We start from the raw sequence: 16,925 nt of genomic DNA on the forward strand, positions 1-16,925 counted from the left end.
TAATATGAAAAAAGGTGAGAAAGGTATGGGGGAAGTTTTTCCATTGAATTTTTAAGTGCCAATAGTGGAAATGTGAGTTGACAATCATCTAGAATCACCAACTCAAACAAACACATACATTCAGATAAAAGTTAATAACTAACACTAAAAATCAAAAGATCTAAACATGGGGCAGTTAGGTGACACAGTGGATAGATCACTGGCTGTGAAGTCAGGAGAATTCAAGTCCAAATTTGGCCTCAGACTCTTAATAATTACCTAGTTGCGTGACCTTGGACAAGTTATTTAATCCCATTGCACTGCAAAATGAAAAAGTAAAGAAAATAAATCCAAACCTTATAGAATAATTGGGTTTCCCAAAAATCTTAACACAGCTTTAAGCTTAAATAACTCAAATTTTTGATGTCCTACTCCATAAAAATTCATCTCAACAAACACATATTCACACAGAAAGAACTAAAAAGCACACAGACAAAAGGGAGAGGTGAAGTCAAATACAAATGAAGGGCAGGGAAGGTTAGAGGTGTCCCTGAAATTACTAGCGCAGAGAGAGATTGGATGCTCTGCACTAGACTTTGAAAAAAGGACTAGATGACTACTCCCCAGAAGTGATGGAGAAAGGTGCTCTGAAATCAAGTCTAGACTCTATTTCTTCAGACAAATAGATATTTTATCTTTACTTGCTGCAAACAGAGAAAATTTAGGATGAAATACAAGACAGGGAACAAGTATATATGGATAAACATTTCACTTTTATGATACTACAATGGATAAGATAGGATGAACTTTCCCATCCAGTTGTTCAGTCTTCAATTCACTATATTGGAAGTGATTTCCACTTCACACCCTTCTTTTTTAGTAACTTCTGGATTGCTTGTTTGATTTCTTTGGTCCTCACACCATAAACAATGGGATTCAGGGTTGGGGGAATGAGGTGGTGAAGGACATTGAGAAGGATTGGAATGTCCATGGGAACTCTCTTCCAGGCCACATTTGTCAGAACAACAACCAGCAAGATGGTGCTGAAGAAAAGGATGAGAATGAAGTGGGAGCCACAGGTGGTCAATGCCTTAGCTGCAGCCCCCTCAGCCTGGATCCTCAGCACAGTTCTAAGGATAAATGTATAGCAAATAAAGATGAGGATGAGGTCAGAGCCAAGTATGGCCCAACCAGCCACAAATTGGTAAAGTCAGGTGACAGTAAAGTTGTCACAGGAGAGCCGGGACACAGATAAGTTGGCACAGATGCAATTCATAATTATATTTTTACATGGTAATGTAGCCTGGATGAAAGAATTAGAACGGGTGCAAAAATTAGAGCATTTCTGGCCACAATGAATAGACTCGCCTTGGTCACAAATTGATCGGTGATGATGGAAGGGTAGTGCAAGGGGTGACAAATGGCCACATAACTATCATATGCCATGATCATAAAGGTGCAGGACTCCATGGAAAGAAACTGTTCATGATGAACATCTGGAGGAAACAGGCAGAGAAACTAATGGCCCTGAGATCAAACCAGAAGATAGCCAGGACCTTGGGGATGACAGTGCGGCAGAGCACAATATCCAACAGAGACAGGAGACTGAGCAAGTAGTACATGGGTTCATGCAGAGAGGCCTCCAACCAGATGGTGAGCAGTAGGGTGGCATTGGCAGCCATGGCCAGAATTAAGAGTAGACCTAGGGGCATGGAGAGCCAGTGCTGCCAGTTCTGATGGCCAGGAAAGCAAATGAGGAAGAACTCAGAGAGTGCAGCATGTAAGCTATTATTAGCAGATGACATGAGGTAGAGCTTGGGTTGGTCGGGGTTTACCTGGAGACTAGAAAATGTAGAAGTAGAAGTCAATTCATTAGAAGTGATAACTGTGCCAGACATCATCAGACTAGGTCAGAATCTCTCCTGAAAAAAAAACTGTCACCATATCTCATTCTTTGTGAACACAGCTGCTCCCTGAAAAAGGTACATATAGAAATAAAATAGAAATATTAGTCTTTCTTTCTGTCACTATTTCTTCTCTCTTAATCTTTATTTATCTATCTGTAAAGAAACAGAATTGGATGACTTATATTGCCCCTTTCATAGCATACACTTTATGCTTAGAAGATCCTTTAAGTTCTGAGAATGGTAAGGGGAGATTTGAAGATGTACATTCTAGTGGACTGCGTATCATACAGAGTTTACAAGACCTTGTCTCAAATCCCTACCTACTTATTTTAAATATAAATATGTTATCATTTTTTTATTTTGGGGTTGCAATGATTTGGGGGCATAGTCACAGGAATAAATATTCCTGGGAATGGAGTCTGATGGAAGGAAGAATAGATAATGTCAAAATAGTCATTCCATAAATTTCAACTTCTTAATCATAAACATCAAAGGATGCATGAGTTTGAGGTATATAGTCTGAAAAAAAATATCACATTATCTTACATTGAGTTAGGCCAGTAATCTATATTTTTATTACATACCCTATCAGTAAAAAATTTTGAATATGCATTCTCAAAATATGCATATTTACTCATTTATAATAACATGTGAGATTATAAGTGGGTAAATTTATTTTACTCATGATTGGTTTATTTCTGTAATAAAAATGTACTTTCTGCACTAATATTTTTATGCATTTTAAAACTTGACCAAACAGAAAAATTATGAAAGCTTAAGGTAAAGACTAAATAATATTTCAATCTAGAATCCTTAGGGAATCACTGGGATTCACTGAGAAGGAATATAATGGAGCCAAAGTTGGATTTTAAGAAAAATTCTGTGGCAATTGGTTGAAGATTATCCAGGTGAGAGATGATTAGAACCTGAAATGGAATCGTTGTGGGTAGTAGAGAGAAAAATAAATGGAGATCAGATAAATGTGGAAGTTTACCTGAAAAAGATTGAACAAATAATTAGAAATGTAGAGTGAAAGAAAAGAGAATTTGAAGATTACCTCAAGATTGTGAATTTGAACAACTGACATGGTAGTTCATTAATTAACTTAATAGGAAAGTGAGGAAGGAGGATAGTTTTGAGAGGAAAGAGAATTTAAAGGAATCTGTTATTCAGATTACAACTCACCATATTTTCTCATTCTATACTCATTCATATTCCAATAAAATTGATTAAACAAGTTTCCCCATTTGTAAAGACACATTTTTGTACCCTTTCCCTAATCCATTAAAGTGTCCCCTCTATTTTCTCATTCTTACTCAATGTTCACCTTCCTCTCCTGGTTTTGCTTCCATATCACTAAACTGTGACATTTCTTACTAAGAAAAGGTAAGCATTGGGGTGGCTAGGTAGCGCACTGCACTGGATAAAGCACCGGCCCTGGAGTCAGGGTACCTGGGTTCAAATCCGAACTCAGACACTTGATAATTACCTAGCTGTGTGGCCTTGGGCAAGCCACTTAACCCCATTTGCCTTGCAAAATCCTAAAAAATGAAAAGAAATTTTAAAAAAGAGAAACATATAGGCTCATTCCATAAAGAAGGCAATAAGGAAAGGAACTAAGAACCCAGAAAGGATGAGTGAATAGGTTCTTCTTCAGTCACCACTATTCTTTTAACTCGAAAACCCTGGTCACCGTGTCCTCCCAAAGTTCCATCATCCCTTAAATTTATTTGAGAGAAGTCCATTTGACTTCTCTTCTGCCACCCACTCAGGGAATAGGATGAAGAAAAGCCATTAGCAGAAACATCCCAGTTAGTCATCACTCATCTAAGGAAAGGAAGTAATTCTGCATCTTGAAGAGTTCATTTTTCCAAGTAAGTCTTTTGTGCATTCTAGTCCTAGATGCACACCAGGAGTCCCTGCCCTGTACATTTAGACTTTAATCCCCTCCCCTCACTTCTCCCAAAACTCACAGTGCTCAATTGAAATCCTGTGCAAACAAAGCTGTTCTGTTGTAGGTTTTATGGATCCCAGACCCTCCCTTTGAGACCAGCAAGAAAAAATGTCTTGCTGGAGAATGGCCCCTAGAGGAGTCATGCCTTCCTATCTTGTTTCTGAAGGTACTTGAATTTGAGCCAAGTATTGCCCCAGAGGTTGCTATTAGGAAAGGGAATAATAGCCTAGAATAACCCTAGAATTTAATATTTTCATTCTTGCTCTCCTTCCCCCTTTCTCTTTTTCTCTGACAGTGATGCCATGAAGGAAGAAGGTCAAGGGAAAATTCTCTTGGAAATCAGTCATTTCCTTAATATTGTTATGTTTCACTATATTAATGGAAGAATTTCTTAAACATACATGCAGAGATATACACCACTTTACCTTATAGTCTAGAGGCTACTCAATTGCTACCTAGAAATGCTATATACTTTGCAAAAGACTTACATAGATTCATTTATCCAGCTTAGTCTATTTGGCTATTTACTACAGTCCAATCTTCTGACCCATTCATTTCTGTTATTCATATTATATCTCTCTCATAACACATTGGTCAATATTCTTGGTCTTTAACATCCCAATTCAATGACACCTTCTCTGGGAAATTTATCCATACTAACCATACTAACAAAACCCATTTACCAGTCCATATATCAACAAGAAATAATTTTTGGTCATTATTGCTCTTGATTGCATGTGTCTCAGCTCCGCAATCCTCCTGCAAGCTCCCTAGATGACTAAGGAGCAGAGATGGGTAGAAAAAGACTGCTTTTGCATCCCAGCTTTGCCACACATTCACTTTGTGACCTTCAGTCTTCTATAACTCTTTCTACCTCTGTATCTGTTATTCAGTAAATGACTCATATCTCTTCTTTCCACTGTAATTTCCTAAACAAATTGTCCCCCAAAACCAAAGATTTATTGCGATACAGTGTTTTCCAGGACTTCCTTCAGGAGTTGTTGTTTTTCTAAATTTAGAATCCATTTGTATAGTAGAAAAGAACACTGAACTCAGAGTTAAAAGATCTGGGTTTGAATATTACATTTCTGTTTATTGTCTGTGAGATCTCAGATAAATCACTTCCCCATCAATATCTCAGTTTCTTTTGTAAAATACAGGGTAGATATGACTAGTTGATTTCTAAAGACCTTTTTAATATCAACCATTTGCAATTCTGTAGTAAAAAAAATCCCTGACTATAAAAATAAATGATTTTCATCATTCAAGAAATTCAATCATTCAAAAATATTATTAATGTAAGGTATTGTTCTGTATAGTGGGGTAAAGCAAAACTGGTAAGATCCAGTCTCTTCTTCATTGAACTTACATTCAAATAAGGAGACTACACACCATGTACGCACACCATAATAAAACATAATAATAATAATACAAAATAAAATTAGATTCTCAAAGATTATCTCCTTAGTCCCATTGTCTTTAGAATACAGCAACAACATGAATAATTCTTGTTCTTTAGAGTTCAGATCAATAAATTTCAATTTCTTTAATGTCATTTCCAATGATAAAATCTTATCATTTCTTATAATAGTAAATGAACCATTTGGTAGTGCCAAGTACTTTAAAGATAAGAATAATTTTGGTCCATGTGACTATAGCTATACCACCTACAAAGCGGTTGTCAAACAAAGGGATTATTTCAAAAGAAATTATCTAAGGACAATGAATTAAAGACATTGATATTTCCAAGGCTCTTAACTTCAGGGTCCTTAATCATCCCCATTAGAATCTAAGGTAAGATGAAGATCAAAGTAGTTGTGGGGGAGGTGGGGGAATTGGAGGAGGTGTAGAGATGAGAGGAATTTTGGTTAAGGTGGTAGTGATGATTTGACTTGCCTAAGCACATCTGACTCTTTCTTTTTGTCCTTTCAAGAGACCAACTACTTCAGATAGGTTGATTTGCCGGCTCTGTGTATGGCAATTGGTTAGCTATTGAGGCTAACTAGCCCTTTCTCCAAAAGAATTGTTTTTCCAATTATAGCTAAGAAGACTGGGCTAGACACAGGAATTGTAATGACAGAGAAGTACTAACATTGCCAGAATTCCTGTGCCTATATGCCTGGAGTTTTTGATAAACACAAAAATCAAATGGGCTTTTTTTTGGAGGGGTAGGGGGAGATAGAAACAAGAAATCAATATTTTCAAAAATTGCTGGGGAGGCTATAAAGTAGTTTGGCAGAAACTAAGCATTGACTATGCCACATCCCCAAATAAGTGCAAAACAAATATATTATTTAAAATATAAAGGGTAATATTAAAACAAATAAATCGTAGACAGAAAAATTTACCTGGAATGTCTCTTGATAATAAAAAAAGTATTAATATATTGGATAATTATGATTAAATGAAGTTTAAAGGGAGTTGTACAAACAAAACCAATACAATTACAATTGGACAAAAAGCAGGAGATTTTTCAACACATTTCTCTGTTAAAGGTTTCATTTCACAAATTTCTGGAAAAATGAATGAAATTTGTAAAAATAAGAGTCATTCCTCACTGATTAAATGGCAAAAAAAATGAATATGAAGTTTTAAGAAGAAATCATAAGTCATTTGTATTCTTATGTCACAAATAAAACATTGCTAGACAAGATAGTAAAAAATACTTCATATAAAATAACTCTGAACAGCATAAAATACATGGGAGTACATCTGCTAAAACAAACCCAGGAACCATATAAAAATTATTTTAAAAAACTTTTTATACAAATAAAATCAAATTTAATTAATTGTAAAAGTATTGCTTGGGGTGCACAGTGTCAATATAATAAAAACAATAATTTTATCCAAACTATTAAAAAACAATAAGTCCCAATTAAATTTCCACTTTTTTTTTTACTAATTTAGAAAAATAATAGAAAAACCCATTTGGAAACAGAAAAAATCAAGACTATCTTAGGAAATAATACAAAAAAATATTAAGATCAGCAGTACCAAATCTTAAATTATATTAGAAGGCAGCAATTATCACAACTATCTAGTATTAGCTAAGAAAAAGAAAGGTAGATAAATGGAATAGAATAGACATACAATTTACAGCAACAAATAAATATAATAGCATTTTATTTAACAAGTAAAAAATGTTTTAAGATTTGGAGATGAGAAGTCATTATTTGATTTATAAAATTGTTGGGAAAACTGGAAAGCAGTTTTGGATTAGAGACCAGTATTTCACACAATTAACCAAGATAAGGTCAGAATGGATACATGACCTAGATATAAAAAGATTTTATAAAAATATCAGAATATTGAACATATTACTGATCATACTTATTAATAGGTGAATAATATATAATTAAAAAGGATATAGTGCAAAGTTAGTTGCAAAATGGATCATTTTATTACACTAAATTAAAAAGTGTTTATACAAAGAAAACAAATGTAGACAAGATGAGAATGAAAGCAGAAAATAAGGAAATTGTTATAGATAGCTTATCAGATAAAGGTTTCATATCTAAAATAGATAAAGAACTTTGTCAAACATATAAAAATACAAGTCATACCACAATTGATGAGTGGTTAAAGGATTTGAATAAGCAATTTTTGAAGAAGAAATCAACATAATTTATAGTAATATGAAAAATATTTTAAATCATTTTAAATTTTATTTTATTTTTCCTGTTACATGTAAAAACAAGATTTAACATTCATTTTTAAAACTTTGAGTTCCAACTTCTCTCCTTTCTTCCTACCCCACACCCCCAAAGAAGAAGGCAAGTAATTTGATATAGGTTAAAAATGTGTAGACATGCAAAACATTTCTGTAATAGTCATGTTGTGAAAGAAAAACATATACTCCCCCAAAGTAGTCTTGAGAAAAATAAATTTTTAAAAGTTTACTTCAATCTTTATTAAGACACCATCAGTTCTCTCTCTCTGGGAATGGATAGCATTCTTTATCATAAATCCTTCAGAGTTGTCTTGATCACAGCATTGCTAAGAAAAACAAAGTCATTCAGAGTTGATCATACTTGAGTATAGCTGTTTCTTTGTATACGGTATATTTCACATTGCAACTACTCATTAAGTCTTTCCAGGTTTTACTGAGAATATTTTGCTCATCATGTCTTATAGCAAGAATAGCATTCCATCATAATCACATTCCACAGTTTGTTCAGCCATTCCCCAACTGATGGGCATTGTCTCAATTTCTAATTCTTTGCCACTAGGAAAGAGTTGCTATAAATATTCTTATACATATCAGTCCTAGAACTCAGAGGCATTACTAGGTCAAAGTGTTTGCATGGTTTTATATCTCTTTGGGTATAGTTCCAATTTGCTCTGTGAAATGAATCATTTCACAGCAGTGCATTAATGTCTCCTTTCCCTAAATCTCCTCCAATATTTGTCATTTTTACCTTTCTGTTCTATTGGTCAGTCCAATAGGTATAAGGTAGTACTTCAGAATTATTTTAATTTTCATTTCTCCAGTCAATAGTGAGTTAGAACATTTTTAATATGGCCATAGATAGCATTGATAACTTCATCTGAGAACTGTTCATATCTCATGATAATTTATAAGTTGGACAATAACTCTTATTTTTGACTCAGGTCTCTATGTTGAGAAATGAGGGCTTCCTCAGAGAAACATGTTTCAATATTTTTTCCGACATTTGTTCTAAATCATTCTTCATTAGTGAAATAGAAATTAAAATAACCTTGAAGTATTATTTTACACTGACAAGATTTACTGAAATGAGAGAAGAGGAAAATGATAAATGTTGGAGGGAATATAGGAAAATTGTGACTCTAAATCATTGTTGATGGAATTGTGAAATGATACAACCATTTTAGAGAGCAATCAGGAATTATGACAGTCATTAAATTAACTATATACTTTGACTCAACAATAGCACTACCTTTAATCACAGTCTACAATGAAAAAATGATCAAATAACTTAGAGAAATTAAGATTAAAATAACTCTGAAGTATCACCTTACATTTATTATGTAGGCTAACATGACAGAAAAGGAGAATGACAAATGATGGAGGAGATAAAGAAAAGTAAGAACATTAATTCACTATTGGTGGAATTGTGAACCATTCCGAAGAGCAATTTGGAACTGTGTCCAAAGGGCTAAAACATTACTCATACACCTTTTCCCAATAATGCCACTACCATATCTATATATTAAAAAGCTCAAAGGAAAAGGGAAAGGACCTAACATATAAAAATATTTATAGCAGCTCTGTTTGTGGTTACAAAGAATTGGAAATTGAAGAGAATATCAGTTGGAGAATGTCTAAACAAGCTTTGGTATATAATTGTGATCAAATACTACTATTCTCCAAGAACTGATCAGAGAGGGGATGGTTTCAGAAAAACCTGGGAAGACTTTATGATGCAAAGTGAAGTGAGCAGGAAAACATTTACTGCTGCTATTGAGTTGATGGATAAGTGTCTTACAGAGAAGACTTTTTCATCAACCACTATTCTTTCATTCTCTCTGTCTCTGTCTCTGTCTCTGTCTCTGTCTCTCCTCTGCCTCTCCCTCCCTCTCTCTCCTTCTCCCTCTCCCTGTCCCTCTCCCTCTCCCCATCTCTCTCCCCTGATGTCATCTGTATATGTGCACCTACTATACATACTGTTATTTATATTTATTGACATTAAAAATATTTCCCTGCAGATAGGCACATAGTTTTTAAAAAGACATCTGTCAAAAATATCCTCTCTTTTTTTTCTTGAATAACCTAAATTTCAAACTGATGTATTTCTGTTTGCAATTACTTTATTTAATAGCATAGTGGATCAGAAGGACATTGAGTGTATGTCTCAAGTGTGGTAAGGTGTAGTCATAGCAATAACTAAAACTGGAAAGGGCCACAGAACCAGTATGCAGATGTCTAAGTAGGTATCTAGGAAAGGAATGAACATAGGTTCCAAAACAACACATTCTAGTCAGTACTCTAACTCCAAACCATAGGTGATATTTATGTAGCATATGCTCTCTACACTTGTTTTCTCAAACTTTCCTTTGTGTTAGTAAATTTATAACAATAAGTGAAATGTAAGTATTGGATTGAAATCTCTATTGCAGTTAACCATGATGCATTCAGTAGGTGAGAAAACATCTGTTTTTCACTAAATGTGAACAAGGGCTAGACATCTTCTTGGGTGCTCCAGAAATCTATGAAAAAGCTTGCTCCTCTCCTCTGGAGGCTTGTGTAAAATCATTGACCTTATTAGAATTGGAAATTCTGGGAGTGGAGCGAAGAGAGTAGTGTGAAGGCAGCATTTTCTGGGAACTCCAATTCCCCAAACCCAAAAGAAAACAAAGGATGGTTCTAGCCAAAACTTAGAGGGGCAGAACGCACAGAAACACTGAGTGATACATTTCCCCAGTTCAATATAACTTAGAAGTTCCACTGGAAAAGTGTGTTTCGCTAGGACAAGGGGTTGGGAAAAAAGCTGCGGCCACAGCCCAGTCCAGCCCAGCCCAGACCAGAGATTGCTGGCAACACCTTGAAGGGGTGGTGAGAGAACTCTGCTACAATAGAATGAGTGAGTCGTGGGTTGAGGAAATGAGTAAACAACAGAAAAAGAAGAATCTGACCACAGAGAATTACTTTAGTCCTATGGAAAATCGAAACACATACTCAGATGACAACAAAATCGAAACTTATCCATCAGAAACCTCCAAGAGAAACAGAAAATGGGCTCAGACTATGGATGAGCTCGAAAAAGACTTTGAAAAGCAATTAAGGGAGGTGGAGGAAAAATTGAGAGGAGAAATGAGAGTGATGCAGAAAAATCATGAAAACCAAATCAAAAGCTTGGTGAAATACCAAAAAATACTAAAGAAAATAATATATTAAAAAACAGTTTAGACCTAATGCAAAAAGCAAAACAAAAGGCAAATGAGGAGAAGAATGCCTTAAAAAGCAGAATTGGCCAGCTGGAAAAGAAGCTAAAAAAGCTCTCTGAAGAAAATATCTCTTTCACATGCAGAAAGGAACTAAAGGAAACTGATGACTTTGTAAGAAAGCAGGAAGAAATGAAGCTCTGCCCCAAAAAGCCAAAAATTAGGAGAAAATGTGAAATATCTCATTGGAAAAACTCAAAAACAGATCCAGAAGAAATAATTATAAAAATTATTGGGCTAAATGAAAGCCACGACCAAGAGAAGAGCCTAGACTTCATTTTTCAAGAAATAATACAACAAAATTGACTTGAGATCCTAAAAGCTGAGGGTAAAATACAAATCGAAAGAATTCACCAGTCACCCCCTGAAAGAGACCCCAAAAGAAAAAATTTCCAGGAATATTATAGCCAAATTCTCAACCTCCCAAATCAAAGAGAAAATTCCAAAAGCTTCCAGAAACAAACAATTCAACTACCTAGGCTCCATAGTAAAGATTACACAGGATCTGGCAGCATCGACATTATGGGCTTATAGGGAATGGAATATGAGCATCAACTACCCAGCAAAACTGAACATCCTCTTTCAGGTTAAAAGATGGACTTTCAATGAAACGAGGGACTTTCAAACTTTCCTGCTGAGATGATCAGAGCTGAACAGAAAGTTTGTTCTCCAAGTACAGGACTCGGGTGAACCATAGAGGGGGTGGAAGAGAGGGACTAACCATGAGGAACTTGATGATATTGAACTGTTTGTATTCCTGCACAAGAAGAAGACATTGATAACTCATATGAACTTTCTTATTTATAAGAGCTTTTGGAAGAAGAATATATAGACAGGACATAGGAACAAGCAGAATATAATGGTACGATGAGGTAAAGGGATGGAGTCAATGAGTGATGGGGGAAAGTACTGGGAGGAAGGAAAAGGAGATGAAGAAGAAGCTGAGAGATTTCACATCAGAGTCAAGAAAAAGCTTTATCAATGGAGTGGATGGGGGGAATGCAAGGTGGAATGAGTGAGCCTTCATTCTCATTGGAAATGGCTCAGGGAAGAAATGACATACAGATTTAATAGAGTAAGGAAATCTGTCTTGCCCTGGACAAAGATGGGAGGAAAGGGATGAGATGAGGGAGAATGTGGGTATGGAAGGGGGAAATAGGTGATAGAAGAAAGGGAAGATCGAGGGAGAGAGTACTCACATTCAACACAATTTTGGACATGGCTAGGATGAAAGGAGAGCGAGAGAATAGAATAAATGAGAGTAGGGAGAAATAGAGTGGAGGTACAACTAGTAATAGCAACTGTGGGAAAAATATTGAAGCAACTTCTCTGGTGGACTTATGATAAAGAAAGCAACTCACCCCAGAAACAGAACCATTGAAATCTGAACATAGAGTGAAATTCAATTTTTTTTCCTCTCTCTCTATTCTTGAAGTTTTTTATCTTCTTGGGGTGGATATTATGTTTACTCTTATAACATTCAATTTACATCAATGTATAGCATGAAAAAATGTAGAGACTGCCAGACAGCCTTCTGTGGGGGAGAGGGAAGGGAGGAGGGGGGAAAAATTGCAGAATTCATAACCTTGCAAAAAATGATGGGTACATATTACTATTGTATATAATTGGAAAACAAATAAAATGCTAAAATGTTAAAAAAAAATTGGGAATTCCCAGGAGAGTCAAGAGAGTGAGTTTGAAAGTGTCAGTAAGTTTTTTCCTATTCCATTTTTCATCAGCAACCTTCCAGTGTCCCTGGAATAGTTGATTGCAATGTGTACATTGGGACCTAAGGACAAATAAGGTACAGATTTAAAGCTTCACAAAGAGACTATCATGGAGTACATAGTGACTATACATATTTATGGAAAATATCCTGATGACTGTAGCAAGAGAAGTTCTGGAAGTGGTAAATTGCTCCTTTTGCATATGGACTTTCAAATAAATTTCCTGACACCTAATAGCTGCCCTGACATAGATAATTCTCAACAATTCTGAGTGCTTCAGTTAGGTGCAGTTAGTCATAGGTACATCTGTGGGCATGATATTCAAATAAGATCAGTAATGCAAAATATTTTTGCAAATTTTTAAACTCTACATGAATGGAAGTCATTAAAACTCCATATAAATGTAATTATTGTCATTATTATTATTATTTTAAAATAGCTTACCGGGTTAAGGCTCATATCATCTGCTCATTTCTCCTGAAATTTTTATTGAAAGTTCCAGATTGCTAAGTTTCTGTTCATTGAATTCGGTGCAACATGGTATGATGACAAGATGTGTTTCTGCCACTGACTTGCTATGTGACCTTTAGCAAATCACAGCTCATATGCCAATGCTTTGAGATCAAAGACTTTCTTGATTTTAATTATTTGCATCCCCATTACTGATAGCACAAAGGCTTATACATAGAAAGATTTTGATAAATGCTTTTTTCATTTCATTTATTCACTCATTTGTTCACTTGTTGAAAGCATTGGAGTAGTGAACAAGAAAGCATGGAAATAGAATTAAGTTATGATGAGAGTGCAGAGAGTCACTTCAGTGAGGTCTTCCATGCAGTCAAATAACAAAAAGACATGAACTTTGATGGAAAATTAAAAGGTTAGATTGTGTCGTATGCAACTATACTTGATCCCCTTGCTTAGGAGGTTAGAAGTGAGACAAAGATATAATCAAGAACAATCCCAACCCCCTCCAACAGTTGGCACTGTGAGAGTGAAGTAGATATGACACTTATACAAATACATAAAAGGAGGAAATACTAAATTGCCTGGAGCCTTGAAAAGAACTAAGATTCCTTAAATGTGGAGTGAAGAAAGAGGAAGTGCAGGCATGTGAAGCAATGGCATTGCATTTCTTTCCTCTATTCATTGGTAATAAAGCCTATATACAGTCATAGAGACAGGAGATGTAATATTTTCAGGGAAAATTTACTGGTCTTATTTGACTTGAAAGAATAGTACATAAAGGTGCAATATGCTGGAAAGGTAGGTTGGAGGTAAATTGTAAAGGACCTTAAAAATTCATGACTTTGTATTTTACACTAGAAATAATAAAGAACGACAAATTTTTAATAGGAGATATTTTAATATCATTGTCAAACATTTCCTTGCCTCAGGAAGATTATTTTGGCAGTTCTATGAAGAACAGATTAGAAAGAGACCTATTAGAAGACAATTACAATAGTCCAGGAAAACACTGATAAGAAGCTGAATTAAGATGGGGGCCATATTCATGAAAACAAAGAAAAAAGTTTGGAGAAATGGTGTAGACAGAGATTTGCCAAAACTTGACAATTTATTTGTGGTACATTAAGGAACTCTATGGTTGTGAATCTGGTGAATGGAAGAATAATAAGAGTATCCTCAACAAAGAAATTTGATCAAGAGTTAGGTTTAGGGAATGATAAGGTTATCAACTGACCATGTAACATTTTATAAAATATATGTTTCTGTTTCATTAATATGGCTGGTACAGTACCTGGCCTGCTGCAAGGTAGTTTTTTTTTTTAATCTTATCTTGACAAAGCTGAAAAACCATTTTTAGAATCATAGATTCCCAAACATTAAAAAAATTCCCAAGGTGGGGGGGACCTCGAAGGTCACCTACTTTTCAACCTGTAGCTAACCAAGAAACTCCATGAAATAGTCTGTCCTATCTCTATATGAAGAATTACAATGACAAAGAATCTATTACCATTCTAGGAAGTACACTGCTCTGTGCTTAAACCATAGGAAAGTTTTTTCATAAAAATGTAGTAACATATGCCACCTTATCATCCATCTGAGAAGGGCTTGAAAAATATTTCCCATCCATCCAGGTGACCATTGTCTTTAGAACTTGCTTCCATCACCCTAATGACAAGATATTTTTGGCACTACCTGGAAGAAAAGGCAATGCTCTAAGAAAGTTCTCCCAGATATATGAATTAGGTTGACAGGTATCAATTGCCATAGACCACAGAAATAAAAGGAAGATAGATTATGCCAGGAAAAAAAACCTCCCAGCATATTTCCCATATTCATTATGATTATACTGATCACCAACTGGGCATTGCCTTGTTTAAACTGAGATCTGTCAAAGGCCTAAGGTTATAAAGGCCAAGGTCTCCCACTGTATCCAGGGTCATTGCCAGTCATCCTGATCTATATCTGGCTCCTCTGCATGTCATGATATCACCTCCCTGATGTCATAGTCCTTTTCAGAAACAAAGGAAAAACAAAAACAGATTTCAAAAAGGAGTAGTTCAAAAACCAGAGATTGACCATCAAATTCTTGCATATCTCTAGTTCACACTTATGTCTGCTAAGCTGTTAACATCATTTTAGTCAGTGTTTAAAATGGTTCTTGAAGACCTTGAGCCCAGAGACTTTCTTGGTTGGTTTAGGAAACAACTCCTTATCAAAACTAGCAGTTTTATATTGAGAATAATTGTGTGATACTAAGACTTAAAACTTCTACCTTACTTGATAATTATTTTCTAGCATGTTATTAAAAAAACAGCAAGGTGTCATCTCTGCACCAGTTTCTCAAGGTATTAATTTTCTATCAATTTAAACATGAATTTGCAGAGGCCAGTGAATGATTACAGAACAAAGCAAATATGTCTGTTTCCTTGGTCATGACCAGAGACTTAAGACCACCATGGTGAGCCACAGTGATCAGTCTGAACTTTGGAAGGGAATAGTCATTGTAGACATTGGTCATGATCAAGGTAGACAAAGATCAAGGTAGTTGATTTTCAAAGGTTTTTTGACATCCAACTTATGATCTTTATAACTTTCAAAGAACTTTTCTAGGGCCAAGAGATCACATTCCATCCCAAGAACTTTTGGAATTGATGTTGAAAGAAAAGTCAAATTCAAGTTTCCTCAAAGAGCCTGGGGATGTGGCAGAGAAGTCTGGGATTGTCTTTTCATGCTCTTCACCATGTAGTCTGAACTATGTAGTCCTTATCTCCCAGGTGAGAAACAAAATCTTGGCCCAGGCCTCAAACTCTGACCAGTACATGGAGGTAGACAAACAGGTCAAGAGGAGCATCTTCAAGACAGACCCAAATTGATCAATTGTATCAGAATTATCTCATTATGCTCTACACAATTTATCTACAATTATTTTGGGTCAGAACAGTATAGACAAAATGCATCAGGGTTTGCAAATAAGCCAACTTTAAACAAGGCATTGCTTGTAGCCCAATCCTAGTGGTTGGAAATTTTATCATTTTTCCTGAAGAAAAGGATGACCACTCGGTCACGAATCTGCTTGGTCTTTACACCATAGACTAGTGGATTAACTGCAGGTGGGACCAGGAGATATATGCTGGCAAAGATGATATGAAGGGATGGAGGCACCCTCTTGCCAATGCGGTGTGTGAGGAAACTAAACAGTGCAGGTATATAGGTGATGAGAATTGTACAAATATGTGCAGCACAAGTGCCTAGTGCCTTAGAGCGGGCCTCCTTGGAAGAAAGACGAAAAACAGCCTGAAGGATCTTAACATAGGACAAAGAAATAAGTCCAATGTCCAGAAGTATGACTGAAAGGGCCACAAAGATACCATAACTACGATTTATGTAGGTATTGGTACATGCAAGTTTCACCACAGCCATGTGTTCACAGTAGGAATGCCGTATAACATTCTGTGTACAATATCTCAGCCGTTTAATGAGCAATGGGCAGGGCAAAACCATAATGGCTCCTCGGGCCACACTTACCAGTCCTAGCCTAATGACCAAAGGAGTGGTCAGGATAGTAGCATAATGTAATGGATGGCAGATGGCAACATAGCGGTCAAAGGCCATGGCTACCAAAAGAGCTGATTCAATGATGGAAAAGGTGTGAATTAAGTACATTTGAGCCAGGCAAGCATCAAATTCAATGACATGAGCATCCAACCAAAATATGTCAAGCATCCTAGGGGCTGTTGTTGAGGCAATGGCTATATCATCAAAGGCCAACATACAAAGAAAATAGAACATGGGCTGATGAAGGCTGGATTCTTCTCTTATCACAAGAATAATGAGGCCATTCCCCATCACAGTCATGATATACAGAAGGAAAACAGGTATGCTCAACCAACAATGGAGGAATTCTAAACCAGGAATACCAACCAAGAAAAAGGATGAGAAGTTGGAAATAGTGGTGTTGCCCACCAT

At 35.8% G+C, this 16,925-nt stretch overlaps 1 protein-coding gene and 1 pseudogene across 1 annotated transcript; both read right to left on the reverse strand.

Moving 5' to 3' along the window:
• Positions 1 to 817: 817 nt before the first annotated feature.
• Positions 818 to 1,784, reverse strand: LOC141508015 (olfactory receptor 56A1-like; annotated as a pseudogene).
• A 14,184-nt stretch (positions 1,785 to 15,968) lies between these two features.
• LOC141490623 (olfactory receptor 52P1-like) lies at positions 15,969 to 16,925 on the reverse strand. Its single transcript, XM_074190732.1, has one exon. It carries the CDS (start codon positions 16,923 to 16,925, stop codon positions 15,969 to 15,971), a length of 957 nt encoding a protein of 318 aa, XP_074046833.1.

The sequence above is a fragment of the Macrotis lagotis genome, chromosome 1 (genome assembly GCF_037893015.1).
Source record: "Macrotis lagotis isolate mMagLag1 chromosome 1, bilby.v1.9.chrom.fasta, whole genome shotgun sequence".
Lineage (NCBI taxonomy): Eukaryota > Metazoa > Chordata > Mammalia > Peramelemorphia > Peramelidae > Macrotis > Macrotis lagotis.